Raw genomic sequence first — 27,991 nt, 5'->3', positions numbered from 1 at the left:
AAGAACAGCAGGAGCCTGGGCTGCCCACGTCCTGGGGCCACCTCTCGAAATGGACGCAATGCAGATCCTTGTGTTGGGGCAGGGCGGAGGGGGTGGTGAAGGGGCCCCGCAGGGCTCACACTGAGGACGAGGTCATCTCGGGTCTCTTGATGTGCACCTGTCACAGAGTCACAGTGAGGGACGGGAACGCGGAGCCACTGGTTTGGGCTGACAGGGAGGTCACTGCTGATCCGAGCCCAGCCCTCTCCCTGCCCTGGTGGGAGTCGGGGAGGGATTCTGGAATGGAGACTGGGAGAGTTCCTTGGGGTCCCCCTCTTTAGCCCCTCACTTGCATAGTGGTGTCCACGTTCTCCAAGGCCACATGGAAATTTTTATCCTTGTCTGGAGAGAGAGAGGAGGGGAGAAAGAGAAGGGGAGAGGGAGGGGACGGAAGGGAGAGGGGAACGGAGTAAACGCGAGGCAGGCAGGGAGGGCGTCTGCCCTCGCAGTGGTGCCCAGGAAAGCCCCTGCCTGCTTCCCCAGGAGGCAGGACTCACCTGTTCCGTCGTCCTCGAAACCCCAGTTTGAAAAAGTGCCCACGACTTCCTCATCCCAGGTCTCGAACCATTTCCTGTCCTGGTCCCAGGACCTAGGTGGGGCCGCCGCACGGTCAGACAGAGCCTGCCCGCCTGGGACCCCTTGGCCGCCCTCGCCCCCAGCCCCGCCCCCCAGCCCCGCCCCCCGCGCGCTCACCGGCCTCGGCGCTGGCCGCCCCACCATCCGGAGCGCACCGCCCGCACGCCCAGCGCCAGGAGCAGCAGCAGCAGCAGCGCGGCGCCCGCCGTCAGGCCCCCGACCAGCGCCCTCCAGTGGACGGCCACCTCGCAGCGCGGGCCAGAGAACCAGTGCGTGTCGGTAGAGTAGCAGCTGCGGGAGATCGCAGGGTCAGACTCTCTTCACCTCCGAGCTCGGGGTCCACGCGTGCACCTGGGCCCCGCGGGGGCGGGTGAGGGGGCGGGGCTCCAGCCTAGGGCGGCGGGGGCTTCCACCCTAGTGCAAGCTGGGGGGTTCCACCCTAGACAAGGGGCCGAAATCCACCGTAGAACAAGGGGACTGGTCTCCACCCCAGAACGAGGGGGCGGGGCTCTACCCTAGGTGAGGGGGCGGGATTCCACTTTAGATCAAGTGGGCAGGGCTTCACCCTAGAAGGAGGGGGCGGGGCTCCACCCTAGAACAAGGGGGCGGGGCTCCACCCTAGGCAAGGGGCGGTATTCCACCCTAGATCAAGTGGGCAGGGCCCCACCCCTGAAGGAGGGGGCGAGGTTCAGCCCTAGAACGAGGGGGCGGGGCCCCACCACCCACCCTAGAATGAGTGGGCGGGGTTCTATCCCAGAACCAGGGGACGGGACTCAACCCCATCAAGGAGGCGGAGCTCCACCTTAGGGCGACGGAGCAGAGCTCCAGGGCAGGGCTCCACCGTAGGGCAAGGGAGATGGGCTTGAAGCGGGACTCTGGGGACGAGGCTCCACTGTAGGGCTTGGGGGCAGAGCCAGGGCGGAGCATGGGGCGGGGCTTCATCCTAGAAAGAGTGGGCGGGGTCCGGCTGATGCTGATGGTGAGCGGGGCCTTACCGACACGCGGGACCGCTCGTCTCCAGAACGCACTGGCCCTGGTGACAGTCGATGGCGTTGTCCACGCCCGACGTGCATTTGGTGACACAGCGGAGCCGGGTAGCCTCCACCAAAGGGAAGTAGAACTCTTCATAGCCCGTGGGAGCGGCGCGGCGGCAGATGGCTGGGGGTTGGGGAGGGGGATGCACAGAGACAAGGACCTCATCCATTCTATTCAGGGGCCTGATAATGGTGCCTCTGAATATGCGCGAGGTGGATTCCATTTCCGAGGTGGGGTGCTGTCGGGTAGACCCTGGGATTCGATGAGGGGAGTCCAGCCCCAGCACCCTCACCCTCTCCTGGTGGCCCCTGCGGTCCTCAGGTGGAAGCCACTAACCAGCGCCAGGAAGGGCCGCCCTGGGCCACATCACTTGCCTCCCCCAGAGTTCTCTCCCTGCCCCCCGGCTTCAATGGGCAAACGTCCCTGGTAGCCCGGATCATAGCCACGGGAGACCACTCAACCCTTTACCCGACCCTCACCTTCCGGGGTCAGCTCTGTCTTGCTGTTGTTGTTCACCTTGATGGAGTCAGGCTTAAAACACAGGGCTGCGGGAACACAGGCGCGGATGGAATGGGCAGGGCAGGTCGAGGGGTTAAGGTCAAGGGGTTAGCGCCAGGAAGCAGGATAGGCACAGGGAGGGCAGTGACGGCTCTCTCCGTCTGGGGGAGTGTGGAGGAGCCACAAGGGAAGACTCCTGTTGCCCGCCTCATCTCCCCTGAATAATCCGAGGTCTTCAGCCATCCGGGAGATGCTGAGCATGACAATCAGGGGGTCTCTTTCCCAGTACTGAGGTTCGGGGGAGACCCTCCCTAGCCCCACCCTTGACACCGTTGTGTGTGGACTCATTCCCCTTCTCCCAACCTGCCAGAGGTACCACAGGGCTGCCACCTGAGCCCAGTGGGCCCCTGGCTGAGCTGGAGTGGGCTGGGGTGGCAGCTCAGGCCCTGGCCCCTCCCTCCAGCCTGGGCTCACTCTGGGAGTCCTGGCAGCTGTTCGCATCCTGGCTGGCGTTCTGCAGCCCCTCCTTCAGTGTGGTCTTCACCTGCTGATACTCGCTCTCCAGCTGGGGGCTGAAGGGCATCTCTAGCAGGACCAGGTAGTCCACCACGATGCTGCCATTCCTGAGGGGTCCACGGCCTTAGAGAGTGCCCCAGCCAGGGACACATGGGTCCTTGGAGGGGCACCTCCAGAAGCAACCCAAAGTGCACCAGAAGGGGTAAAGGGGGCAGAGGTCATGAGTTGGGATGCCACGTGCATCCTTTTCAGAAGGGGCTGCCAGCATTCCTGACTTGGTCCGCCTGGGAAGGCAGGACAAGGAATGACTGACATGATTGACTTCCTCTCTCTGTGTGTTTTACAGAGACAAAGTCTTGCTCTGTCACCCAGGCTGGAGTGCAGTGGTATAATTATAGCTCACTGCAGCCTCCCACTCCTGGGCTAAAGTGATCCTTTCTCCTCAGCCTCCCAAGTATCTGGGACTACAGGTGTGCACTACCACGCCTGGCTAATCATTTTACTATTATTATTATTATCATTATTATCATTATTATTATTATTACTATTTTTATTGTTGTAGGGATGGGTTCTCACTATGTTGCCCAGGCTGGTCTTGAACTGGTTTCAGGTGATCCACCCGCCTAGCCTTCCCAAAGTGCTAGGATTGCAAGTGTGAGCCACCACATCTGGCCTGACATTCACTTTGTGTTGCATCAAGCCATCATCCACCAGGCGCCCCTGGATGCGCTCTCTGTCCCTCTCTCTCTTTCTCTCTCTCTCTCTGTCTAACGCTGACCCACTCAGTAGAGCAGGGCCCAGCCAGAGGGGGACGAAGTCACCAGTAGAGCAGGGCCCAGCCAGAGGGGGACGAAGTCACCAATCCAGGCACCACCTTCCCACACGTCCCTGCAACTTCTCTCCTTCCAGTGTGCGGAAGGAGAGAGGTGCCACCCCTCCTCCAGATAAATGGCCCCAGAAAACGATCCGAAAAAATACCCAGGAAGCGATTCCTTATGTAACCCCTCCACCCGTCTCTTTATAAAATCTGATGATTACAAAAGAAAGGAATAGATTTTTTGTGTGCACACATTTCCCCCACCCAACACTGCCTCCGCATCCCCAGATGGGTCTCCTACCTCAGGGACAGGATCTCCACACCCTTGAAGGTGAAGCCCTGCATGTCTGCAAAAATCTTCTGCATCTGAAAAACCAAAGATCCCTGGGCTCACGTCCGAACCTGCAGACCTGAGGGCACCCAGATGCCCAACCCCAGCTCCAGGGGAGACCCTTCAATTCCCCTCCCCGGCCAGGTGCCATGGCTCACGCCTATAATCCCAACACTTTGGGAGGACGAGGCAGGCAGATCACAAAGTCAGGAGTTCAAGACCAGTCTGGCCAACATAGTGAAACCCTGTCTCTACTAAAAATACAAAACATTAGCCGGGTGTCATGGTGTGCACCTGTGATCCCAGCTACTTGGGAGGCTGAGGCAAGAGAATCATGTGAACCTGGGAGGCAGAGGTTGCAGTGACCCAAGATCGCACCATTGCACTCCAGCCAGGATGACAGTGCGAGACTCCATCTCAAAAAAAAAAAAAAAAAAAAATCCCCTCTCTTTGCCCTTTACCTGATTCCAGAAAGTCTTGTTGAAATCCCTGTAGGCCTGGGAAGTGTTGTCATTGAGGTCCGGCGAGAACTGCTGATCCACAGACACTTCCATGCCCACCTCGGTCTCCACCACAGCTGCACAGAGCATGCGTGTCCCCAGTCACTTCTCTGTCTGCTTTTGTCTGAAGCCGCCAATACCACCACCACACCAACCCGCAGGCTCCTCCTGCTATTCCCCTCCAAGATCCCTGAGGACTGATGCCAAGAGGCAGGAACAGATGTAGGAATTCCAGGATGCATTATGCCTCAGGAGGCTGAGGCAGGAGAATCACTTGAACCCAGGAGGCGGAGGTTGTAGTTAGCCGAGATTGCATCACTGCACTCCAGCCTGGGCCACAGAGCGAGACTCTCTCTCAAGAAAATGAAAAAGAAAGATAAAGAGAGAGAGAGAGAAAGAAAGAAAAAGAAAGAAAGGGAGAAAGCATTGTGTGAAGATGAGGGAAAGAAGAAAAGAAAGAAAGAAAAGAAAAAGAAAGAAAAAGAGAGAGAAAGAAAGAAAGAAAAGAAAGAGGGACAAAAGAAAAGAAAAGAAGAGAGAGGAAGGAAGGAAGGAATGAATTGTGTGGAGATGAGTGAAAGCAGGCAGGAAGACAGCGGTCAGCCTGTGGTCCCTCCTGGCTACCCCCATAGTGGGTGGATGTCCATGTCCTAATCCCCAGAACTGTGACTATGCTATACTACATGACAAGGGAGGATCAAGGGTGCAGGTTGAATTAGATTGCTAATCAGCCTAACTTTTTTTTATTGTTGAGATAGGGTCTCATTCTGTCATCCAGGCTGGAGTGCAATAGGGGGATCATAGCTCACTGCAGCCTTGAACTCCCAGGCTCAAGTGATCCTCCCACCTCAGCCTCCCAAATAACTGGGACCACAGGCATGAGCCACCATGCCCAGGTAAGTTTTTTAAATTTTTTGTGGAGATGAGGGTCTCTCTTAGTTGCCCAGGCTGGTCCTGAACTCCTCGCCTCAAGCGATACCCCCTCCTCGGCCTTCCAGAGTGCAGGGATTATAAGACAATCAGCTGATTTTTTTTTCTCTTGAGACAGAGTCTCACTCTCCCTCTGTCATCTACACAAGTGTGCAGTGGCTAAATCTCAGCTTACTGCAATATCCGCCTCCTGGATTCAAGCAATTTTCCTGCCTCAGCCTCCTGAATAGTGAGGATTACAGGCATCTGCCACCATGCCCAACTAATAGTAGAGACAGTTTCACCATGTTGGCCAGGCTAGTCTCGAACTCCCGACCTCAGGTGATCCTCCCGCCTCGGCCTCCCAAAGTGCTGGGATTACAGGTGTGAGCCACCCCGCCCGGCCTAATCAGCTGATCTTAAGAAAATTAACATAGACTATTTGGGGAGGAGGCAAAGTCATCATAAGGGTCCTTAACAGTGGGAGAAGCAATTGAGGAGGCCAGAGTTCATCAGAGGGAGATGAGGCTATGAGAGAAAGACACAGAGAGATGCAGCCTTGCTGGCTTGGAAGATGGAGCCAGGGCCCCTGGCACACGCAATGTGGGAGGCTCCAGAAGCTTCAAAGGGCAAAAAAAAAAATGGATTCTTCCCTGGAGCCTCTGAAAGACAACACAGACCTGGTGACACCTTGATTTCAGCCCAGTGACACCCACATCAGACTTCTAATCTACAGAATTCTAACATGATAATGTCGTGTTGTTCCAGCAGCCAGGTTTGTGTTTGTTGGTCCGGCAGCAGTTGGAAACTGATACAGCTCCAAGCAGCCCAAGCCAGGAGATGGCCCCAGGAGGGAGGGTGGTGCCAGCCACCTCCTAAGGGTGAGGACGGAGAGGAGCATGACACAGGGCAGCGGAGGGCATGGGAGAGATGGCAGGGAGGGAAGGACCGGGCAAAAAGGCATGGGTGCCTCCAGGCCCCACAGAGGGATAAGTCTGGGGAGAGTCAGTGACACCCTCTGGGAGGAAGTGCAGAAGGCATAGCTCTGGCGACTCACCTAGATCCACCTGTTCCACAGCAAACTCACAACTGGAACCATAGAAGGTGCTGGGGCACTGGCACTTGAGGCCATCCCACTGACCCCCGTTCAGGCATCTGGTCTGGAGCTGACAGCGGTCCCCAGAGAACCCCGGAAGGCAAGCACACTGGCCCTGTTCCCAGGTGCCACCATTGTCACAGGTGCCTGGAAAACACAGGAAGAAAGGGAAGCTCGGGAGAAAGCCTCACCTCAGTGACACGGGAATTTTGCAGGGGAGGAAGGAGGGGAACAGAGAGGCAGAAGGTCTAACCTGCAGTGGTGGTCAACATGGACTGTGTGGTCATCTGAGAAGTGATGCGAGTTGTCCTGCGTGTTGTAAGGGTGGTAGGAGTCTGGGTAGTGGCCACTGGTGTCTGTGAAGTCCTGGTGGTGGGCGGGGAGGGGTGTGTTGACTTGCTTGAAGTCCTCAGGATGGTCGGAAGGCTACTGCTTGGCTTTGTGGTGAGCGGGACAGTAGAGACGCCAGGAAGAGGTGGGAGGACCACAGAGCTAGTGCTCAGCCAGGTCTCACTGGTGGGCAGTCGAGTACTTGTGAAAACTGTGTTTGTGGGTACAGTCCCAGTGCCAGGGGAACTGGAAGCATTGGGTGTGATCCTGGACTCACTTTCTGGCGTCATGGAAGAAGTGCCCATATATGTAGCACGAGTAGTTTGCATACTGATGGAGCTAGGACAGGTGACCATTTCGGTAGTAAAGGGAAAGACTGTTAATGGGGTGGTGGGAGGAGAAGTAGCTTTGGTGCTGGGATCCATTTCAACACACGGATCAGTGGGAGAGGCAGGGACTATGGTAATTTTTATAGTTCCTGGACAGGGTGTGGTGGAGGGAAGGGAAATATAAGAAAAGGGGGTTATTTCAGTGAGAGCTGTGGTCAGAGAGGAGCTGGTAGGAAACGTGCTGGTAGTTGCAGAGGAAGAGAGACTAGGAAAGGCTGTGATAGAAGCGGAGCCCACATTTTCTGTACTGAAAATGTATGGTGAAGAAGGAACAGAATGAGTGGTAGTAGAGAACACTGGAGTTATACTGGCAGAAGATGGAGAAGAGGACATGATAATAGTGGGTGTTGAGGACCAGATGATGGTACTAAAAGAAGTCAAGATTGCATTTGTAGACGTACTACCCCTAGTGAAAGATTCTGTACTGAACTCACTTGTAGATGTGAGTGAAGTTTGCAATGAGGGAGTAGAAGGAGTTGTTTGAAGGGTGGAAGAATGTGTGCTAGGAATAGGAACCTGTGATGTTGACATGATCGTGCTCAAGGCTGTTGATGGAGTAATCATATGAATAGTGGACGTGGAGGAATCCGTACTTTCAAAGGTAACAGTAGTAGGTGCAGGAGATGTTTGGGTCCCAGTGGCTGACGTCAGTACAGGAGGGGTCTGTGTTGGGGTTTCAGGTGTAACAACAATACTTGTGCTAAAGGAACTGATTGGGGTGTTCTCAGTAATTCTGAGGGTTGTTCTCACAGTGGACATGGTGGGAGAGGTGGTGCCCATAAGGGATGAGGTTTCTGTACTTTGGAAGGAGGGAGAAGATGAAATGATGTGTGTTCGGATTGGTAAGGTACGGATATCAGTGGGTATAGAGGGAAAGTCTGTGGTTGTAGTCAATGAAGTGCTGGTGCCCACAGATGAAGGGGTGAGAGTTCGTAGGGTTGTGGTCGGGATGTCTGTACTCAGAGAAGATGGGGTTACGGGTGTGGGAGTCACCGCAGTCTCTGACGTAGTAAAATGTGAGGTGATGGCAGTTGTGGATGTGCTGACTGTGGAGTAGATGGTTGAAGAACTGAAGCTGGGAGTACTCTGTGAGGTGGTCTCAGTGGTGGTCATTGAAGAAGTGAAGCCAGGAGTACTCTGTGAGGTAGTCTCAGTGGTGGTGATTGAAGAAGTGAGGATAGGAGTAATGTGTGAGGTGGTCTCAGTGGTGGTGACCCACGAAGTGAGGCCAGGAGTACTGTGTAAGGGGGTCTCAGTGCTGGTGGTGGTGATCAAAGAAGTGAAGCTGGAAGTATTCAGAGAGGTGGTCTCAGTGGTGGTGATCGAAGAAGTGAAGCTGGGAGTACTGTGTGAGGTGGTCTCGGTGGTGGTGATCAAAGAAGTCAAGCTGAGAGTACTGTGTGAGGTGCTTTCGGTGGTGGTGATTAAAGAAGTAGAGCTGGGAGAACTTTGTGAGGGGGTCTCACTGGTGGTGACTGAAGAAGTGAAACCAGGAGCACTGGTGGTGATTGAAGAAGTGAAGCCGGGAGCACTGTGTGAGGTGGTCTCAGTGGTGGTGATTGCGGTAGTGAAGCTGGGAGTACTGTGTGAGGGGGTCTCGGTGGTGCTGATTGAGGTAATGTAGCTGGGAGTACTGTGTGAGGTGGTCTCAGTGATGGTATTTGAAGAAGTGAAGCTGGGAGTACTGTAGGATGTGGTCTCGGTGGTCCTGATTGAAGGAGTGAAGCTGGGAGTACTGTAGGATGTGGTCTTGGTGGTGGTGATTGAAGAAGTGAAGCTGGGAGTACTGTGTGATGGGGTCTCAGTGGTGGTGATTGAGGTAGTGTAGCTGGGAATACTGTGTAAGGCTGTCTCGGTGGTGGTGATTGAGGTAGTGTAGCTGGGAGTACTGTGTGAGGCGGTCTCCGTGATGGTGATCAAAGAAGTGAAGCTGGGAGTACTGTGGGATGTCATCTCAGTGGTGGTGATTGAAGAAGTGAAGCTGGGAGTACTGTGGGATGTGGTCTCGGTGGTAGTGATCGAAGAAGTGAAGCTGGGAGTATTGCTTGAGGGGGTCTCGGTGGTGGTGATCAAAGAAGTGAAGCTGGGAGTACTGTGTGAGGGGGTCTCAGAGGTGGTTATCAAAGAAGTGAAGCTGGGAGTACTGTGGGATGTGGTCTCAGTGGTGGCGATCGAGGAAGTGAAGCTGCGAGTACTCTGTGAGGTGGTCTCGGTGGTGGTGATCAAAGAAGTGAAGCTGGGAGTGCTGTGTGAGGTGGTCTCAGTGGTGGTGATCAAAAAAGTGAAGCTAGGAGTGCTGCAGGATGTGGTCTCGATGGTGGTGATTGAAGAAGTGAAGCTGGGAGTACTGTGTGAAGTGGTCTCGGTTGTGGGGATCAAAGAAGTGTAGCTGGGAGTACTGTGTGAGGTGGTTTCTGTGGTGGTGATTGAAGAAGTGAAGCTGGGAGTACTGTGAGAGGTGGTCTCGGTGGTCCTGATTGAAGAAGTGAAGCTGGGAGTACTGTGGAATGTGGTCTTGGTGGTCCTGATTGAAGAAGTGAAGCTGGGAGTACTGTGGAATGTGGTCTCGGTGGTGGTGATTGAAGAAGTGAAGCTGGGAGTACTGTGTGAGGTGTTCTCAGTGGTGGTGATCGAAGAAGTGAAGCTGGGAGTACTGTGTGAGGGCATCTCAGAGGTGGTGATTGAGGAAGTGAAGCTGGGAGTACTGTGTGAGGTGGTCTCGGTGGTGGTGATTGAAGAAGTGAAACTGGGAGTACTGTGTGAGTGGGTCTCAGTGGTGGTGATTGAGGTAGTGTAGCTGGGAGTACTGTGTGAGGTGGTCTCAGTGATGGTGATCAAAGAAGTGAAGCTGGGAGTACTGTGGGATGTGGTCTCGGTGGTGGTGATTGAAGAAGTGAAGCTGGGAGTACTGTGGGATGTGGTCTCGGTGGTGGTGATCGAAGAAGTCAAGCTGGGAGTATTGTGGGATGTGGTCTCAGTGGTGGTGATCGAAGAAGTGAAGCCAGGAGTACCGTGTGAGGTGGTGGCAGTTGTGGTGATCAAAGAAGTGTAGCTGGGAGTACTGTGTGAGGTGGTCTCAGTGGTGGTGATCGAAGAAGTGAAGCTGGGAGAACTGTGTGAGGTGGTCTCGGTGGTGGTGATCGAAGAAGTGACGCTAGGACTACTATGTGAGGTGGTCTCGCTAGTGGTGATCGACGAAGTGAAGCTGGGAGTACTGTGTGAGGTGGTCTCAGTGGCGGCGATCGAAGAAGTGAAGCTGGTAGTATTGTGAGAGGTGGTCTCGGTGGTGGTGATCGAAGAAGTGAAGCTGGGAGTACTGTGTGAGGTGGTCTCGGTGGTGGTGATTAAAGAAGTGGAGCTGAGAGAACTGTGTGAGGGGGTCTCACTGGTGGTGATTGAAGTAGTGAAGCTGGGAGTACTGTGTAAGGTGGTCTCAGTAGTGGTGATTAAGGTAGTGAAGCTGGGAGTACTGTGTGAGGCGGTCTCGGTGGTAGTGATCGAGGTAATGTAGCTGGGAGTACTGTGTGAGGTGGTCTCAGTGATGGTATTTGAAGAAGTGAAGCTGGGAGTACTGTAGGATGTGGTCTCGGTGGTCCTGATTGAAGAAGTGAACCTGGGAGTACTGTCGGATGTGGTCTTGGTGGTGGTGATTGAAGAAGTGAAGCTGGGAGTACTGTGTGATGGGGTCTCAGTGGTGGTGATTGAGGTAGTGTAGCTGGGAGTACTGTAGGATGTGGTCTCGGTGGTCCTGATTGGAGAAGTGAAGCTGGGAGTACTGTGTGAGGTGGTCTCGGTGATGGTGATAGAAGAAGTGAAGCTGGGAGTACTGTGGGATGTGGTCTCGGTGGTGGTGATCAAAGAAGTGAAGCTGGGAGTACTGCTTGAGGGGATCTCGGTGGTGGTGATCAAAGAAGTGAAGCTGGGAGTACTGTGTGAGGGGGTCTCAGAGGTGGTTATCAAAGAAGTGAAGCTGGGAGTACTGTGTGAGGTGGTCTCCGTGGTGGTGATCAAAGAAGTGAAGCTGGGAGTACTGTGGGATGTGGTCTCAGTGGTGGTGATTGAAGAAGTGAAGCTGGGAGTACTGTGGGATGTGGTCTCGGTGGTAGTGATCAAAGAAGTAAAGCTGGGAGTACTGCTTGAGGGGATCTCGGTGGTGGTGATCAAAGAAGTGAAGCTGGGACTACTGTGTGAGGGGGTCTCAGAGGTGGTTATCAAAGAAGTGAAGCTGGGAGTACTGTGTGAGGTGGTCTCCGTGGTGGTGATCAAAGAAGTGAAGCTGGGAGTACTGTGGGATGTGGTCTCAGTGGTGGTGATCGAGGAAGTGAAGCTGCGAGTACTCTGTGAGGTGGTCTCGGTGGTGATCAAAGAAGTGAAGCTGGGAGTGCTGTGTGAGGTGGTCTCAGTGGTGGTGATGGAAAAAGTGAAGCTGGGAGTGCTGTGGGATGTGGTCTCGGTGGTGGTGATTGAAGAAGTGAAGCTGGGAGTACTGTGTGAAGTGGTCTCGGTTGTGGGGATCAAAGAAGTGTAGCTGGGAGTACTGTGTGAGGTGGTTTCGGTGGTGGTGATTGAAGAAGTGAAGCTGGGAGTACGGTGAGAGGTGGTCTCGGTGGTCCTGATTGAAGAAGTGAAGCTGGGAGTACTGTGGAATGTGGTCTCGGTGGTGGTGATTGAAGAAGTGAAGCTGGGAGTACTGTGTGAGGTGTTCTCAGTGGTGGTGATCGAAGAAGTGAAGCTGGGAGTACTGTGTGAGGGCATCTCAGAGGTAGTGATTGAGGAAGTGAAGCTGGGAGTACTGTGTGAGGTGGTCTCGGTGGTGGTGATTGAAGAAGTGAAGCTGAGAGTACTGTGTGAGGGGGTGTCGGTAGTGGTGATTGAAGAAGTGAAGCTGAGAGTACTGTGTGAGGTGGTCTCGGTGGTGATGATTGAAGAAGTGAAGCTGGGAGTACTGTGTGAGGGGGTCTTGGTGGTTGCGATTGAAGAAATGAAGCTAGGAGTACTGTGTGAGGTGGTCTTGGTGGTCGTGGTTACCAAGTTTGTTCTCGGAACTGTGGCTGTTATTGTGGTGGGGAGAGAGGAAGAGGTGGGTCGGAGAGAGGTCACAGTGGACAATGTACCTGTCATACTGCTGGAATAGGTGGTTCTGGTCGTGGAATCTGTGAGAGCACTAGTAAGAGAAGTAGGGTAGGTGGTCTCAGATGTAGGTGTAGAACTGGTGTCGGAATTGGAGAATGTGGTCACCAAGGTAGATAGAGGAGTGGTGTTTGTGGTACCACTGGTGATCGCTTCTGTACTTGGCACAGGCGTAGAAGATGAAACGCTACTGGTGAATGATGGTAACGTATTAGTGGCTGTGGGCCCTAGAGGGGTGGTAGTTGTCATAGAAGTCACCGTATATGTGGAGGTGATTGAAGAAGTGATGGGGGGAGTAGAACTCACTGCTGTTTTGAAAGATCCTGTGGAAATGTCAGGGGTAAGAGTCAGTGTGGTGGTCTCAGGGGATGTGGCTGTTGAACTGGTGAATATAGTCTGACCTGTGCCTGTAGTTGCTACAGTGGATGAAGGTGTTTCCATCGTTGTAAATGTTGTGAATGACGTGGTGATTGTAGGGGATGGGGTGGATTCAGCTGTTGTGTGGAGTGTACTGGTGATGGAAGGAGGTGAGGAGATACTCTCTGTGTGAGTGGTCCCTACACTGCTGGCAGACATGGAAGAGGAAAATGAATGTGTCACTGGAAAGCTTGTCAGGAGGGACCTTGTTGGAGTGTTCTCAGTACTTGTGAAAGTTGGTCCTCCACTGGGAGTGGTAGCAGACGTCATGCTAACAAAGATTGAGGTTTCTGTATTCTGGACAGTGGGAGATGAAGGAATGACAGTTGTTGGCCTTGCAGACATGCTGGAGACTGTGTATACTGAGGTGAGGTCTGTCATCATAGGTAATGAACCACTGATGCCCACGGATGAGGGAGTGATGGTTGTTGGTTGTGAGGTAGGGATATCTGTACTCAAACTAGATGGGATCATGGATGTAGAAGTCACCATGGTACCCAAGTTTGTGGGAACTGAGGTGATGGCAGTTGTGTATGTGCTGGCTGTGGAGTAGATGGTTGAAGAAGTGGAGCTGGTGGTACTATGTGAGGTGGTCTTGGTGGTGGTGGTTACCAAGTTTGTGGTAGGAGTTTTGGCTGTTTCTGCGGTTGAGACCAAGGAAGAGGTGGGTGGAAGAGAGATGGCAGTAGATGATGTCTCTGTCATAGTGGTGGGATAGGTGATTTCAGTCGTGGACTCTGTGACAGTGCTCGTGGGAGAACTAGGGTAGGCAGTCTCAGATATAGGTGTAGACCTGGTGATGGTAATGGGGAGTGTAGTCACCAACGTGGATACAGGATTGGTGTTTGTGGTATGACTGGTGGTCATCTCTGTGCTTGGGACAGGTGTAGAAGATAAAATGCTACTGGTGAGTGATGATAACGTATTAGTGGCTGTGGGCCAAGAGGTCACAGTTCTCACAGAAGTCATTGTATTGGTGGGAGTGATTGAAGAACTGATGCGGGGAGTAGAAGTCATCGCTGTTGTGAGAGATTCTGTAGAAATGTCAGTTGTAGGAGTCAGTGTAGTGGTCTCAAGGAATGTGGCTGTAGAGCTGGGGAAGGTGGTCCGACCTGTGCCTGTAGTTGCTACAGTGGTTGAAGGTGGTTCCATCATTGTGGATGTGGTGAATGAGGTGGTGGTAGTGGGTGACAGGGTGGATTCAGCTGTTGTGCGGATTGTATTGGTGCTGGCTGGAAGTGAGGAAATAGTCTCTGTGTGAGTGGTCCCTGCACTGCTGGCAGACATGGAAGAGGAAAATGAATATGTACTTGGGAAGGTAGTCAGGAGGGAACTTGTTGGAGTGCTGTCAGTACTTGTGATAGTTGGTCTCAAACTGGGAGTGGTGGCAGAGGTCATGCTGACAAGGGATGAGGTTTCTGTATTCTGGATGCTGGGGGAAGATGGAGTGACACTTGTGGACATTGCTGAGGAACTGGAAACAGTGAATGTTGATGTGAGGTCTGTTGCTGCAGTCAGGAAACCAGTAGAGCCCACAGAAGGGTAGGTGATAGTTGTTGGTGTTGTGGAAGGGATGTCTGTACTCAGAGAAGATGGGGTCATGGTTGTGGAAGTCACCACGGTAGCTGAGGTAGGGGAAGCTGAGGAGATGGCAGTTGTGGATGTGCTGACTGTGGAGTAGATGGTTGAAGAAGTGAAGCTAGGAGTACTATGGGAGGTGGTATCGGGGGTGGTGGTTATCAAGGTTGTGGTAGGAGTCATCGTGGCTGTTTCTGTGGTTGGGAGAGAGGAAGAGGTGGGTGGGAGAGTAGTGGCGGTGGACAATGTACCTGTTATACTTGTGGAATAGGTGATTTCAGTCGTGGAGTCTGAGACAGTGCTGGTGGGAGAAGTAGGGTAGGTGGTCTCAGATGTAGGTGTAGACCTGGTGGTGGTAGTGAGGAGTGTAGTCACCAAGGTGGATAGAGGGGTGGTGTTTGTGGTATGACTGGTGATCATTTCTGTGCTTGGGACAGGTGGAGAAGATAAAATGCTACTGGTGAGTGATGATAACGTATTAGTGGCTGTGGGCCAAGAGGTCGTAGTTGTCATAGTAGTCACTGTATTGGTTGGAGTGATTGAAGAACTGATGGGAGGAGTAGAAGTCATGGCTGTTGTGAGAGATACTGTAGAAATGTCAGTTGTAGGAGTCAGTGTAGTGGTCTCAGGGAATGTGGCTGTAGAGCTGGGGAAGGTGGTCTGACCTGTGCCTGTAGTTGATACAGTGGATGAAGGTGGTTCCATCGTTGTGGATGTGGTGAATGAGGTGGTGGTAGTGGGTGACGGGGTGGATTCAACTGTTGTGTGGAGTGTACTGGTGGTGCCTCGAGGTGAGGAGATACTCTCTGTGTGAGTGGTCCCAGCACTACTTTCAGACATAGAAGAAGAGAATGAATGTGTCATTGGAAAGCTTGTCAGGAGGGACCTTGTTGGAGTGTTCTCAGTACTTGTGAAAGTTGGTCCTCCACTGGGGGTGGTAGCAGACGTCATGCTAACAAAGATTGAGGTTTCTGTATTCTGGATAGTGGGAGATGAGGGAGTGACAGTTGTTGGCCTTGCAGACATGCTGGAGACTGTGTACACTGAGGTGAGGTCTGTCATCATAGGTAATGAACCACTGATGCCCACGGATGAGGGAGTGATGGTTGTTGGTTGTGAGGGGATACTTGTACTCACAGTAGATGGGATCATGGATGTAGAAGTTACCACGGTACCCAACGTAGTGGGAACTGAGGTGATGGCAGTTGTGTATGTGCTGGCCATGGAGTAGATGGTTGAAGAAGTGAAGCTGGTGGTACTATGTGAGGTGGTCTTGGTGGTGGTGGTTACCAAGTTTGTGGTAGGAGTTTTGGCTGTTTCTGCGGTTGAGACCAAGGAAGAGGTGGGTGGAAGAGAGGTGGCAGTGGATGATGTCTCTGTCACAGTGGTGGGATAGGTGATTTCAGTCGTGGAGTTTGTACCAGGACCAGTCGGAGAATTAGGATAGGTGGTCTCACATGTAGTCACAGATGAGGCATTTGGAGTGGGGAGTGTGGTCACCAAGATAGATGGAGGGATTGTGTCTGTAGTGCCACTGGTGATTGCTTCTGTGCTTGGGACAGGTGTAGAAGACAGAGTCATACTGGTCAGTGATGTAAAAGAATTGGTGGTTATGGGAGGAGAGGTCGTAGTTGTCATAGAAGTCACTGTATTTGTGGAAGTGACTGATGAAGTGATGGGGGGAGAAGTCATGGCTGTTATGAGAGATTCTGTGGACATGTTAGTTGTAGGAGTCAGTGTAGTGGTCTCAGGGAATGTGGCTGTAGAGCTGGTGAAGGTGGTCTGACCTGTTCCTGTAGTTGCTACAGTGGTTGAAGGTGGTTCCATAGTTGTGGAAGTTGTGAATGAGGTGGTGGTAGTGGGTGACAGTGTGGATTCAGCTGTTGTGTGGAGTGTACTGGTGCTGGCTGGAGGTGAGGAGATACTCTCTGTGTGAGTGGTCCCGGCACTGCTGGCAGACATGGAAGATGAAAATGAATATGTTGCTGGGAAGGTCGTCAGGAGGGAACTTGTAGGAGTGCTGAGTGTACTTGCAAAAGTTGGTCTCCCACTGGGAGTAGTGGCAGAGGTCATGCTGACAAGGGATGAGGTTTCTGTATTCTGAATGCTGGGGGAAGATGGAATGACACTTGTGGACATTGCTGAGGAACTGGAAACAGTGAATGTTGATGTGAGTTCTGTTGTAGTCAGGAAACCGGTAGAGCCCATCGAATGGTGGGTGATAGTTGTTGGTGTTGTGGAAGGGATGTCTGTACTCAGAGAAGATGGGGTCATGGTTGTGGAAGTCACTATGGTACCTGAGGTAGGGGGAAGTGAGGAGATGGTAGTTGTGGATATGCTGACTGTGGAGTAGATGGTTGAAGAAGAGAAGGTGGGAGTACTGTGGGAGGCGATCTCAGTGGTGGTGGTTACCAAGTTTGTCGTAGGAGTCGTGGCTGTTTCTGTGGTTGGGAGAGAGGAAGAGGTGGATGGGAGAGAAGTCTCTGTGGACAATGTACCTGTCATACTTGTGGAGTTGGTGATTTCGGTTGTGGAGTCTGTGACAGTGCTGGTAGGAGAAGTAGGGTAGGTGGTCTCAGATGTAGGTGTAGACCTGGTGATGGTAGTGAGGAGTGTGGTCACCAAGGTGGATAGAGGGGTAGTGTTTGTGATACCACTGGTGATTGTTTCTGTGCTCAGGACAGGTGTGGAAGATAAAATGGTCCTGGTGGGTGATGACAATGTATTAGTGGCTGTGGGCTGGGAGGTGGTCGTTGTCATAGAAGTCACTGTATTTGTGGAAGTGATTGAAGAAGTGATGGGGGAAGTGGAAGTCACTGCTGTTTTGAGAGTAGTAAATACTGGGGTTGGGGACATGGTTGTATGGACGCTTCCAGTGGGCAGGGGAGTCCTTTCTGTGGTTCTAGTTGTAGAGGAGATTGTAGTGTGGAAGGTTGTGTCTGTGGCTGACACAGAGGAGGAGGGTGTCGCTGTCACTATGGGAGTTTCCCTAGCAGTGGTGGTAGAGGGAGATGTCATGGGTGACGTTCCTTTCTCAGTAGTGGTCATAGGGTAAGTCCTGGTGACGGTGGTCACTGGCTTCTGTGTCACGGGAGTGGGGGTGTAAGAGCTGGTGAAGGCCACCTGCGTCGTGGTCACACAGATGGAGGTGGGGTGGGAGATGGTGATTATAAAGCTCGTTGGATACACGCACTCAGTGGTGGCCGAATAGACCAACACGGTGGGTGGAGTGGTTTCGACCTTGAAGGCAAACTTGGACGTCGGGGTGGTTGAGGTGTTGGAACTGACTGGAGAGGTGAGCAATGTTTCAGAGATGAGTGTGTCATGGGGGGAAGTAGTGAGCGTCATAGGTGCATTTTCCCTGTGGCCGGGAGCAGGAGAGGCGAGCTGGGGGACACCGAGTGGCCACTCAGCCAGGTCTCTGGAATGTGGAGAATTGCTGAGCACAGCGCTGGCTGCTTCTGCCCTGGGGAAAGGCACTTGAGAGATGGATGTGGCCGTGGATAAAGTTCCTGCATTGGTGGCAGAGCAGAGGAATCCACTGGTAAATCCGTGGGTCATTTTGTTACATCACTCATGTAAGCTACTCACTCACCCATTTTCCAGGCAGCATCACAGAGGGCAGGGCATACCGCAGCTCACTCCTGCATCAGAGGCAGCTTGGAGCTGGGCGCTTTGTGGTGCTGGAGCCCACTGCCTGTCTGCTCCTAGGGCAGCAGTGGGGCATAGGAGCCCTCATCCTCACCCGGCCTTGGCCTTGTCATGGCAGGTCCTCCTGTCCTGATATAGCCGAGCTGGGCAGAGCCTCCCTCCCCTCCCTTCCCTCCTCTGGTCACATCCAGGCTCCTCCTCCCTCTGCCCCTTCCTCTCCTCCCCCTGCTACTGCCTGGAGTCCTCCCATCCCCCCCCACCAATTAACCTTCTGCTCCCACCACTGCTTCTCCCTGCACCCTGCTGCTGTCTGGGCTGACTCCGGCTTTCAAAGAGAAAAAGAGAGAACCCAGCCATGTCCTGGCAGAGGGCGCATCACAAAAACCAGGAGACAGGGAAAACTGCACAAAGAGGGCCAGGCACAGTGGCTCACGCCTGTAATCCCAGCACTTTGAAAGGCCAAGGCAAGAGATCCCTTGAGGTCAGGAGTTGGAGACCAGTCTGACCAACATGGTGAAACCCTTTCTCTACTAAAACACAATACAAAAATTAGCCAGGCATAGTGGCGTGTACCTGTAGCTGAGGCAGGAGAATCGCTTGAACCCGGGAGGCAGAGGCTGCAGTGAGCTGAGATGGCGCCACTGCATTCCAGCCTGGGTGACAGAGCAAGACTCCATCAAAACAAAAACAAAAACAAAAACAAAAACACTGCCCAGAGAACACCAAAGAGAAACAGGCTAAGCTCACACGCTAATGACTTCAAAGGGCATGGAGTGAGGACTAGGCGGAGAGGTGGAGAGACAGCATAGAAAAGGAAACTTCCAGAACGAGCTACCTCAGCAGTCAGGCGTGATGAGTTCTGGAGACCTTAAGGCTTAGCAGTGAGTGTTCATCACAAAAATAGACATATTTTTCTATAACTATTCCCTTTTGGCCGTGGGATTCATTAGTTTACAAGCATGAACCCCAGCACGTGGATTTCAACCCATTTCACAATTGGTCAGAGTTAGGATCAGAGATCCAGCTGTCAGGGGTGTCGGGGACGAGGAAGACAGGCAGCCACAGCAGATGGGAAGTGGGACCTGCTACCCCTCACCTCGGGCACAGCCCATCTTGTGGCTGAGAGCTGGGGTGTCACATCTCAGCCTAGCTCGAGGGTGCCAGGGAGGTGGGGTCAGGGATTATGACAATCCCCAGGCTACAGTCCTTGGCTCCAGGATGTGGCCCTGGAGGTGACTGAGAAGGGGACTCATGGGCCTCTAGGCTGGGTGGCCTGGGATTGGGGATCAGAAGCAGACACTGAAGTACAGAGAAAAGAGAAGTATAGAGGAATTGCTGGGTGTTCCTGCAGGGCAGAAGAGAGAAGCCTGGGACCCCATGCCGGGTAGTTTCAGACGCACCCTTGGAAGCGAAGTGGACTTCAGGAGCTCCCTGCCCCAGCCCTGGTACCAACAGCTGTGCCCAGACACATGGGCCCTGGCCGGGGTGAGAGAGTGACAGCAGAGCTGGGGAGGAGCCGCTGGGGGACAAAAGGCAGAGAGGCTGAAACCAGAGGACCGAGACCAGGGGTAGAAGTTAGAGGGCTGTCAGGGAGGGAGAGGCCAGTGTGAAGGGGGCACTCAAGCTGGGGGCGTGAGGCAGGTGACAGAAGGAGCCAAGGCAGGAAGGGCACTGCTCTGGAAAGACGTAAATCCCACCCTCTACCCTCCAGCTGCAGATACAGATTGGGGCTCAGCCCCTGCAACCTGCTCAGTGTTTGGTGGAGAGTGGCAGGGACCCAGCTCCCTCACTCTTTCCCAACCTCGGTTTTCCCTGCACCTGGAGCTCTGGAAGAAACCTCTCCTCATCGCCCCCTCCCCCAATCAGGCCGTGCCTGGGTTCTCCCTGCACCCAGAGCCCCAAGCGGTGCCTTCTTATCCCCCCTCCCCAGGCCTCACAGCCACTTTCCCCTCCCCTTTCCTGGAACATCACATCAGGAGCTTTTCTCCAACCCCCTCCCGCCTCTCCCCCTTACCTGTGGCCCATGGGGAGGCCTTGAGCATCCAGAGGAGGCCGAGGAACCCCAACAGCTGCATGGGCCCAGCGGGCAGAGGGCTGGGGCAGAACAGGCTTCAGGACCAGGACAGCGGCAGGGACGTGGCCCTGGGGCCTGCACGTAATGAAAGTGCTGGTATCGGTTTTGCTGAGCGTCAGGGCTGAGCACAGCCTCACCTTTGCACCGCCCCACCTCTCCCCTCTTCCTCCCTTCTCCCTGCACCCGGACAGACAGACGTCAGCGCTGTGGGAAGCGGACACGGGGGAAAAGATAGGACAAGTCCAGGAAGTGTCAGGGAGGAAGAGCTGCTATTGGCTCAGCTCCACAGCCTGCCTGGCCCACGTGGAACTGCCTGGAAGCTGCCCTTCCTCCCCGACACTCGTAGAGGGTACCCCTGACCGAGGACTTGGACTCTGGAGTCAGGTCCGACTCCTGCAGCCTCTCCTTAGTTTCAGTTCCTCCTGCTGGGGAGACAGTGCAACCTCGCTCTCCTTCAAGGCCCTTCTGTCCCTCAGTGTGCCCCAGCTCCATCCTGCCCCCCGCAGGACCCCATAGGCCAGACAAAACCGTGGGAGTGATTAACACAGAATTCCATCTGAAGTCATTTTATTATCTGAAGAGTTGGGGCTAGGTCCCAGAAAAGGAAACATGGATGACCAAAGGAAACACTCAAAAATACTAGTCTGGGCCCGGCACGGTGTCTCACGCCTGTATTCCCAGCACTTTGCGAGGCTGAGGGATGTGGATCACTTGAGGTCATGAGTTCGAGACCAGCCTGGGCAACATGGCAAAACCCCATCTCTACTAATAGGCTGAGGCAGAAAAATCGCTTGAACCCAGAAGGTGGAGGTTGCAGTGAGCCGAGAGCACACCACTACACTCCAGCCTGAGCAACAGAGCGAGACTCCATCTCAAAAAAAAAAAAAAAAAAAAAAAACTAGTTTGGACCCAGCACATTCTTTGACCTACCCAGTTTGGGCAAAGCTGTGAAGAATAAACATTCTTACCCAGCTGGTGGGTGTGTAGTTGGGTTGGGTTGTTTTAAAAGGTTAATTTGAGGATCACTTGAGGTCAGGGGCTCGAGACCAGACTGGCCAACATAGTGAAACCCCATCTCTACTAAAAATACAAAACTTAGCCTGGCGTGGGGTGGGCACCTGTAATCCCACCTACTTGGGAGGCTGAGGCAGGAGAATTGCTTGAACCCCGGAGGCAGAGGTTGCAATGAGCTGAGATCGTGCCTCTGCACTCCAGCCTGGGCAACAGAGCGACACTTCATTTCAAAAATCAGATAAAGTAAAACAAATGTTCTTATCCAGCTGGTGGGTGTGTAGGTGGGTTGGGTTGCTTTAAAGGGGTAATTTGGTGGCATCTATTAAAATTTTAAATGAGTGCCTTAGGACCCAGCAATTTCACCCTCCATCTCTGTGTCCAAGAAGTCTTTCAAGGAAGCATTCACGAGGATGTTTATTGACTCTCAATTATGGCAATTTTAATGGAAACTGGAAACAGCCCAAACGATTGTTTCAACCCAGAAAGAAGATGGAATAGTCACCCTACAGAACACTGTGCTCAGGCCAGATTCAGTGGCTTATGCCTGTAATCCCAGCACTTTGGGAGGCTGGGGCAGGAGGATCTCTTGAGCCCAGATGTTCCAGACCAGCCTGGGCAACATGCCAAGACCCCATCTCTACCAAAAAAAAAAAAAAAATACACAAAAAATTAGCCAGGCATAGTGGTGTGCACCTGTGGTCTCAGCTACTTGGTAGGCCAAGATGGGAGGATCACCTGAGCCCAGGGGGTCGAGGCTCCAAAGAGTCATGATCGAGCCACTGCACTCCAGCCTAGGTGACAAAGCGAAAACCTGTCTCAAAAAAAAAAAAAAAAATTATGAATATAAAATTAGGTCAGGGCCAGGCACAGTGGCTCACATCTGTCATCCCAGCACTTTGGGAGGCCGAGGTGGGTGGATCACTTGAGGTCAGGAGTTTGAGACAAGCCTGACCAACATGGCGAAACCCCGTCTCTACTAAAAATACAAAGATAAGCCAGGCATGGTAGTGCACTCCTGTAATCCCAGCTACTCAGGAGGCTGAGGCAGGAGAATTGCTTGAACCCAGGGGATGAGGGTTGTAGTAAGCCAAGATCCCGCCACTGCACTCTGGCCTAGGTGACAGAGTAAGACTCCGTCTCAAAAAAAAATTATAAAATAAAATTAAGTCAGACCAGGCACAGTAGCTCACACCTGTAATCCCAACACTTTGGGAGGTCGAGGCGGGATAATCACTTGAGGCTAGGAGTTCAAGACCACGCTGGGCAATATAGCGAGACCCATCTCTACAAAAAAAAATAAATAAATAAATAAAAAGAAAAATAGATCTAAATAGGTCTGACCATCCCTAAGGGAAGAAGCTTTGCAGAGAGAAACTGCAGCTCTTCCTCTTCCCAGCAGGCCCAAGGGACAGGATTGCAAAGGCAGCCAGCGAACTCTCTGAGGCCAGGCCCGCTGGGAGATCTTCGTGAGGGGCTGTGCCTCTCATGTCTCCTGGGGGACCTCGTCCTTATCGAGAGTCACTGAAGGGACCCTAAATAAGAGGTGCTGTGCATACCCACCAAGTGACACTGCCTGTGCATCGGTTGTGCAAATGGCTGCACCAAAATCCAGGGGACACATTATATAGCCCTGGCCTCAGGGTGTGTGGTCAAGTTGAGGAAGTGAGCAAAGAAATGAAAAGCTAAAGAGTCCAAATGAAGTAGAGCTCAGAGCCCGACAATGACACCATTGGTGGTAACTCAGGGGAGGGGCCAACATGGAGCAGGGCTACTCTTGGGGTCTTCCACTTCGATTTCTTAATACATTTGATCAAGTTGCCCAGCATGAAGATAGTCGTTTGCAAAAAGTTTTGTTGTTGTTTTTCGGAGCAGTCTCTGTGGAAACCACTGAAGCCACGTGGTCAAGCACCACAGCCAGCCAAGACGCTGCAAACCAAGCTGGAGGTTTCAGGGGTTTCCAGGCCTTTTTTTTTTTTTTTAAGTATCAAACACCATAAGATTCCCATCACTGTTCTGGAGACACAGATGTAAATGGAAAATGGATCCCTGTTGTAAGTAAAGATCACCAGGCTCCTGGGGAGATGGATCCCAGATCTACCCCCATCCACCACCCCTTCTGTCCACCACCTCTCTAATACCCACACCCCCTTCTGCTCCAGCCACCAGACCCCCGACCTCAGCCTCTGCCCCACTCCAGGCCCTTGCCTGAGCCATTCCTACACCTGCAGTGCCCTCCCGCTCTTCCGCTTTCTCTCACCTGTGAAAATCCCACCTTTCCTTTACAGTTCTACACCTTCCTCACCTCCTCCAGGAAGTCATGCGCAATTAGGAAGTGACCTTTTCCACTCCTGGAATTTTTTTTGTTTTTTGTTTTTTTTGAGATGGAGTCTCGCTCCGTCATCCAGGCTGAAGTGCAATGGAGCAATCCCGGCTCACTGCAACCTCTGCCTATGGGTTCAGGAGATTCTCCTGCCTCAACCTCCCAAGTAGCAGAGGTTACAGGCATATGTGCCACCACACCTGGCTAATTTTTTTGTGTATTTTTAGTAAAGATGGGGTTTCACCATGTTGTCCAGGCTGGTTTCAAACTCCTGCCCTCCAGTAACCCTCCCACCTTGGCCTCCCAAAGTGCTGTGATTACAGGTGTGAGCCACCATGTCTGGCCCACTCCTGAAATTAATGGAGCTCATTACTGATATCTCTCCCATGATGCATACTTACTGTCTCCTAGCTGGGAGCACAGTCATTTGAACGCCTGCCCAGAAGGGAGAGGGAAAGGTGACATCTTTGCATTCTGAATGGGGACAAGCGGCCACTTTCCCTGCAGAGCCTGGGAAGGAGCCCCGCCCCACTCAGGGAGGCGATGGACGAGCTAAGACTGCAGGAATCCTCCGTCTGCGGTTCGAGAATGCTCCATGCCCACATTGGGGTCCAGCCTTTGTGGGGAAGCTGGAGAAGATGGAAGAGAAAAGAGTGTTCTATTGGGGTTGGGAGACATGGCTGTAATGTCAGATGCTGCTGACTGTAGGCTGCCCACACACAACTGAGACTGGGAGCTGGCTCCAGAAATTAATAAGGTTCCAGCCAGAGCTCAAGACAGGCAAGAGGATTGCTGGGGAGAAGGAAGGAGCAGAGCTGTGGGAAGACTATGCTGACGATGGCAGTGTCGGCCCAATCATCAGTGACACTCGCCATCGGGCCCCTTCCTAGTGACACTGAAATGGAATGCACGGGAAGTCAGTGGAGGGCACTGGTCTCCCTCCAAGGTCACTTTTGTCACAGGTACTTGGGGGAAGACGTGAATCCAGAAACGTACAGGCTGGGACCAGCCCCCAAATATCAAGGATTAGGGAGGGACGTGTTGAAACTAGGGCTATGGGCTGGACACAGTAGCTCACGCCTGTAATTCCAGTACTTTGGGAGGTCTAGCTGGACAGATCACTTGAAGTCAGGAGTGTGAGACCAGCCTGGCCAACATAGTGAAACCCCGTCTCTACTAAAAATACAAAAATTAGCTGAACAGGGTGACGCACATGTGTAGTCCCAGTTACTAGGGAGGCTCGGGCACAAGAATCGCTTGAACCCAGGAGGTGGAGGCTGCAGTGAGCCGAGATCATGCCACTGCACTCCAGCCTGGGCAACAGAGTGAGACTGTCTCAAAAAAAAGAAGGAAACTAGGGCTGGGGAATAGGTCAGTCTTTCTCCCAGGAGGAGTGAGTGAGGCAGAAGGAGGTTGGGAAGATTGGCCACTGTGTGAGTATGTGAATTGCAGCTACAGTTGTCCCGATAATATCAGCTGATGGGAGTCCAGGGACGCACAAGAGTTGCTCTGAAGTCATGGTGGCTAGCGTAGGGGGAATCAGCTTGCTTGATGGGTAGATGACAAGCTGATACTTGGCTTTAAGAGTAAAGTTCCTTGGCTGGGAGAAGTGGCTCACGCCTGTAATCCCAGCACTTTGGGAGGCCGAGGTGGGTAGATCACCTGAGGTCAGGAGTTCGAGACCAGCCTGACCAACATGGTGAACCCTGTCTCTACTAAAATACAAAAATTAGCCGGGCGTGGTGGCAGGCGCCTGTAATCTCAGCTACTCAGGAGGCTGAGGCAGGAGAATCACTTGAACCCAGGAGGTAGAGGTTGCAGTGAGCCAAGATCATGCCACTGTGCTCCAATGTGTACAAGAGCGAAACTCCATCTCAAAAAAAAAAAAAAAAGGGGTAAAGTCTCTCAAAGCCAGTAAGTTTGGTGTAGCAATCAGAAAGTGTCAGGTTATGCCGTAGTAACAAACAGTCCTAAAGGCTATATGGCTTACAACAGCAAGGGTGTGTTTCTTGCTCATGCTGCTTGCCCATTTCAATGTCTGTGCTCTCATCCATGCCATCTTCACTCTGGGACCTGGGCTGGCCAAACCACCCCCGTCTGGGACATTGCCAGTCTCATGGTGGTAGAAGGTGATAGATGGCAAAACCACCAGCTGGCTCTTGAAGCTTCTTTCCAGAGATGATGTGCGTCCCTTCCACCCACATTTTGTTGGCCAAAGCAAGTCACAAGGTTGCCCTGGGTATAAAATACTATCAGAGAGAGGCACTGCCAGTCAGACATTAAGCACAATATCAGCGAGACAGGGAGGTATGATCTACCCAAGGGAGGGAAAGCAAATATTTTCAACAATAACACAATCTACCACAGCTGGGATCCCAGCAGGGGTATGGTTTATGCAAATCAAGATCCCATCAAGCAGGATCAGACCCCTGGTGGGGCCTTGTGTGCCACACAAAGAGATCTCGCCACTGCACTCCAGCCCAGGTGGGCGACAGAGTGAGACTGTGTCTCAAAAAATAAAAAATAAATAAAATTTTAAAACCACCTAAAAATTCCAAAGGAAAATTTAGGAGACTATATGTATAATTTGGGAGCTGAGGAGACTATTTTAATCAAAACAAGAAAGCCAAAAGCTGTAAAAATAAAATTACACATATCCTACTACATTAAAAAGTAACATTTTGTGGGGGAAAGTTATCAAAACAATACAAAGTAGTGGCAGAATTGTTTGCAATCTGAATGACAGACAAAGGGTTAATATCTGTAATATACAAACAGCATTTACAAATGTATATTTAAAAAACACACTGTTCAACCTGATATTCATGGACATTATATATTAAATGCCTCTTAAGATACTTTCAAGATCACAGTACAATTTTGTTGGGTTTTGGAGTCCTATAGTATGTTTATAATACTGGAATCATAGGCAAAATGTTTTTCAATAAATTTTTTCAAACTTCTGTTTTCGGCCAGGCATGGTGGCTCACGCCTGTAATCCCAGCACTTTGGGAGGCCGAGGTGGGTGGATCACTTGAAGTCAGGAGTTCAAGACCAGCCTGGTCAATATGGTGAAACCCCCATCTATACTAAAAATACAAGAATTAACCAGGTATGGGGGTGCATGCCTGTAATCCCAGCTACTTGGGAGGCTAAGGCAGGACAATCCCTTGAACCCTGGAGGCAGAAGTTGCAGTGAGCCCAGATCGTGCCACTGCACTCCAGCCTGGGCAACAGAGTGAGACTCCATCCCAAAAAAAAGAAAAAATCTCATGTTTTCGTGTGAAGTTTGTTCCATGTGAAGTTTATTTTTCTTCAATCAGTTTCTCTCTTTCCCTCACTTTCTGTCCTTCCTTGCTTGTTTCATGCAAGCATCATGATTCCTAAGGTAAAATCAAATGCTTAATTCACACTTGCACAAAATCTCCAGAAACCTAAGGTCACACAGGGACATTTCAGAAAGCAGCCAATTCTATTTTTCACGCTCTTTTTGGCAGTTTCATTTATGGCTGCTGCTTTAATGCAGTTTCTAAGAATTCATCACACCCTTTATGATTGAATGCAAACACCCCAAGCTTGAGAAGAGAAGGAAGAGAGGGAGAGAGCAAGAGCCTGCCAGTTCCTATTTGCAATATGCTATCGTTTCTGATTCTAAGGAGGAAAAATAACCTCATAAACTTAAGTATGGAACTTTTCCTCTTAGAAAGAATGCTCACATTAAGAGTAATAAATGTCAACATTTATGGATTTATGGGGTTTTAAAAAAAACTCAAAGCTTGTGCAAACATTTCTCACATGGTCATTGTTTTCCAAGGATTGCGTAAACGGAAGCCCAGGTCAGCTTGAGGATTTTTCTGGAGGTTCAGCGAAGTCATATCAAATCAGGGAAATGGGGTCTTGCCTTTCTCTGATTAATTTAATTTCTTCTGTCTCCTCTTGTCTTCTTCCTAGAGTCTGGTGCATCTGAAAGTTCTGTGAACACTAGCCTGCCGCATTCAGTGGATCTGGAGGCAACTATCACCCTCCTATAAATACCAAGGGTGCCACTGGCCTGCTCCTTACACCAGACAGTAAACAGTCACCAAGAGCCTGATTGAAGCTTTGGGACAAAACAATGAAACCAAAAGATGGATTTGCTGAGTAACGGAGACCGTAAACTGCTACTCTCGGTTTATGTATTTATTTATTTTTAATTTTTTTTTTTTTTTGAGAAGGAGTCTCACTCTGTCACCCAGGCTGGAGTGCGGTGGTGTAATCTCAGCTCACTGCAGCCTCTGCCTCCCAGGTTCAATCGATTCTCCTGCCTCAGCCTCCCGAGTAGCTGAGATTACAGGCCCATGCCACAACGCTCGGCTAATTTTTGTATTTTAAACCATGTTGGCCAGGCTGCTCTTGAACTCCTGACCTCAGGTGACCCACCTGCCTCGGCCTCCCAAAGTGCTGGGATTACAGGAGTGAGCCACTGCGCCCAGCCGTCTCTGTGTTTTAAAAAATAAAATGATAATAAATACATTATTTTTAGGCCAGGTGCAGTGACTCATGCCTGTAATCCCAGCACTTTAGGAGGCCGAGGTGAGTGGATCACTTGAAGTCAGGAGTTCAAGACCAGCCTGGCCAACATGGCAAAACGCGGTCTCTACTAAAAATACAAAAAAAAAAAAAAATTAACCAGGTGTAGTGGCTCACACCTGTAATCCCAGCTACTTGGGAGGCTGAGGCAGGAGAATTGCTTGAACCCAGGAGGCAGAGGTTTCAGTGAGCTGAGATTGTG

The 27,991-nt window shown here is 51.9% G+C and overlaps 1 protein-coding gene and 1 long non-coding RNA gene across 2 annotated transcripts; one reads left to right on the top strand and one right to left on the bottom strand.

Moving 5' to 3' along the window:
- Window positions 1-28: 28 nt before the first annotated feature.
- Window positions 29-19,887, bottom strand: MUC3A (mucin 3A, cell surface associated). The gene is made up of 14 exons (XM_054560306.1): window positions 19,827-19,887; window positions 11,956-17,673; window positions 8,985-10,275; window positions 6,571-8,441; window positions 6,279-6,464; window positions 4,274-4,389; window positions 3,783-3,847; window positions 2,623-2,771; window positions 2,130-2,195; window positions 1,611-1,773; window positions 733-906; window positions 537-628; window positions 329-381; window positions 29-157 (listed from the first exon to the last, which is right to left on the bottom strand). Exons 1-14 carry the CDS (start codon window positions 19,885-19,887, stop codon window positions 116-118), a joined length of 10,047 nt encoding a protein of 3,348 aa, XP_054416281.1. The 3' UTR covers window positions 29-115.
- On the top strand, window positions 3,667-27,695 carry LOC129060594 (uncharacterized). Its single transcript, XR_008527393.1, has 3 exons — window positions 3,667-6,102; window positions 6,300-6,460; window positions 27,172-27,695. It is a non-coding gene; the product is annotated as an uncharacterized LOC129060594 (long non-coding RNA).
- Window positions 27,696-27,991: the final 296 nt, after the last annotated feature.

The sequence above is a fragment of the Pongo abelii genome, chromosome 6 (genome assembly GCF_028885655.2).
Source record: "Pongo abelii isolate AG06213 chromosome 6, NHGRI_mPonAbe1-v2.0_pri, whole genome shotgun sequence".
Taxonomy (NCBI): Eukaryota; Metazoa; Chordata; class Mammalia; order Primates; family Hominidae; genus Pongo; species Pongo abelii.
Note: the sequence above shows the minus strand (reverse complement) of the source record. Positions and strands in the feature narration are given on the sequence as shown.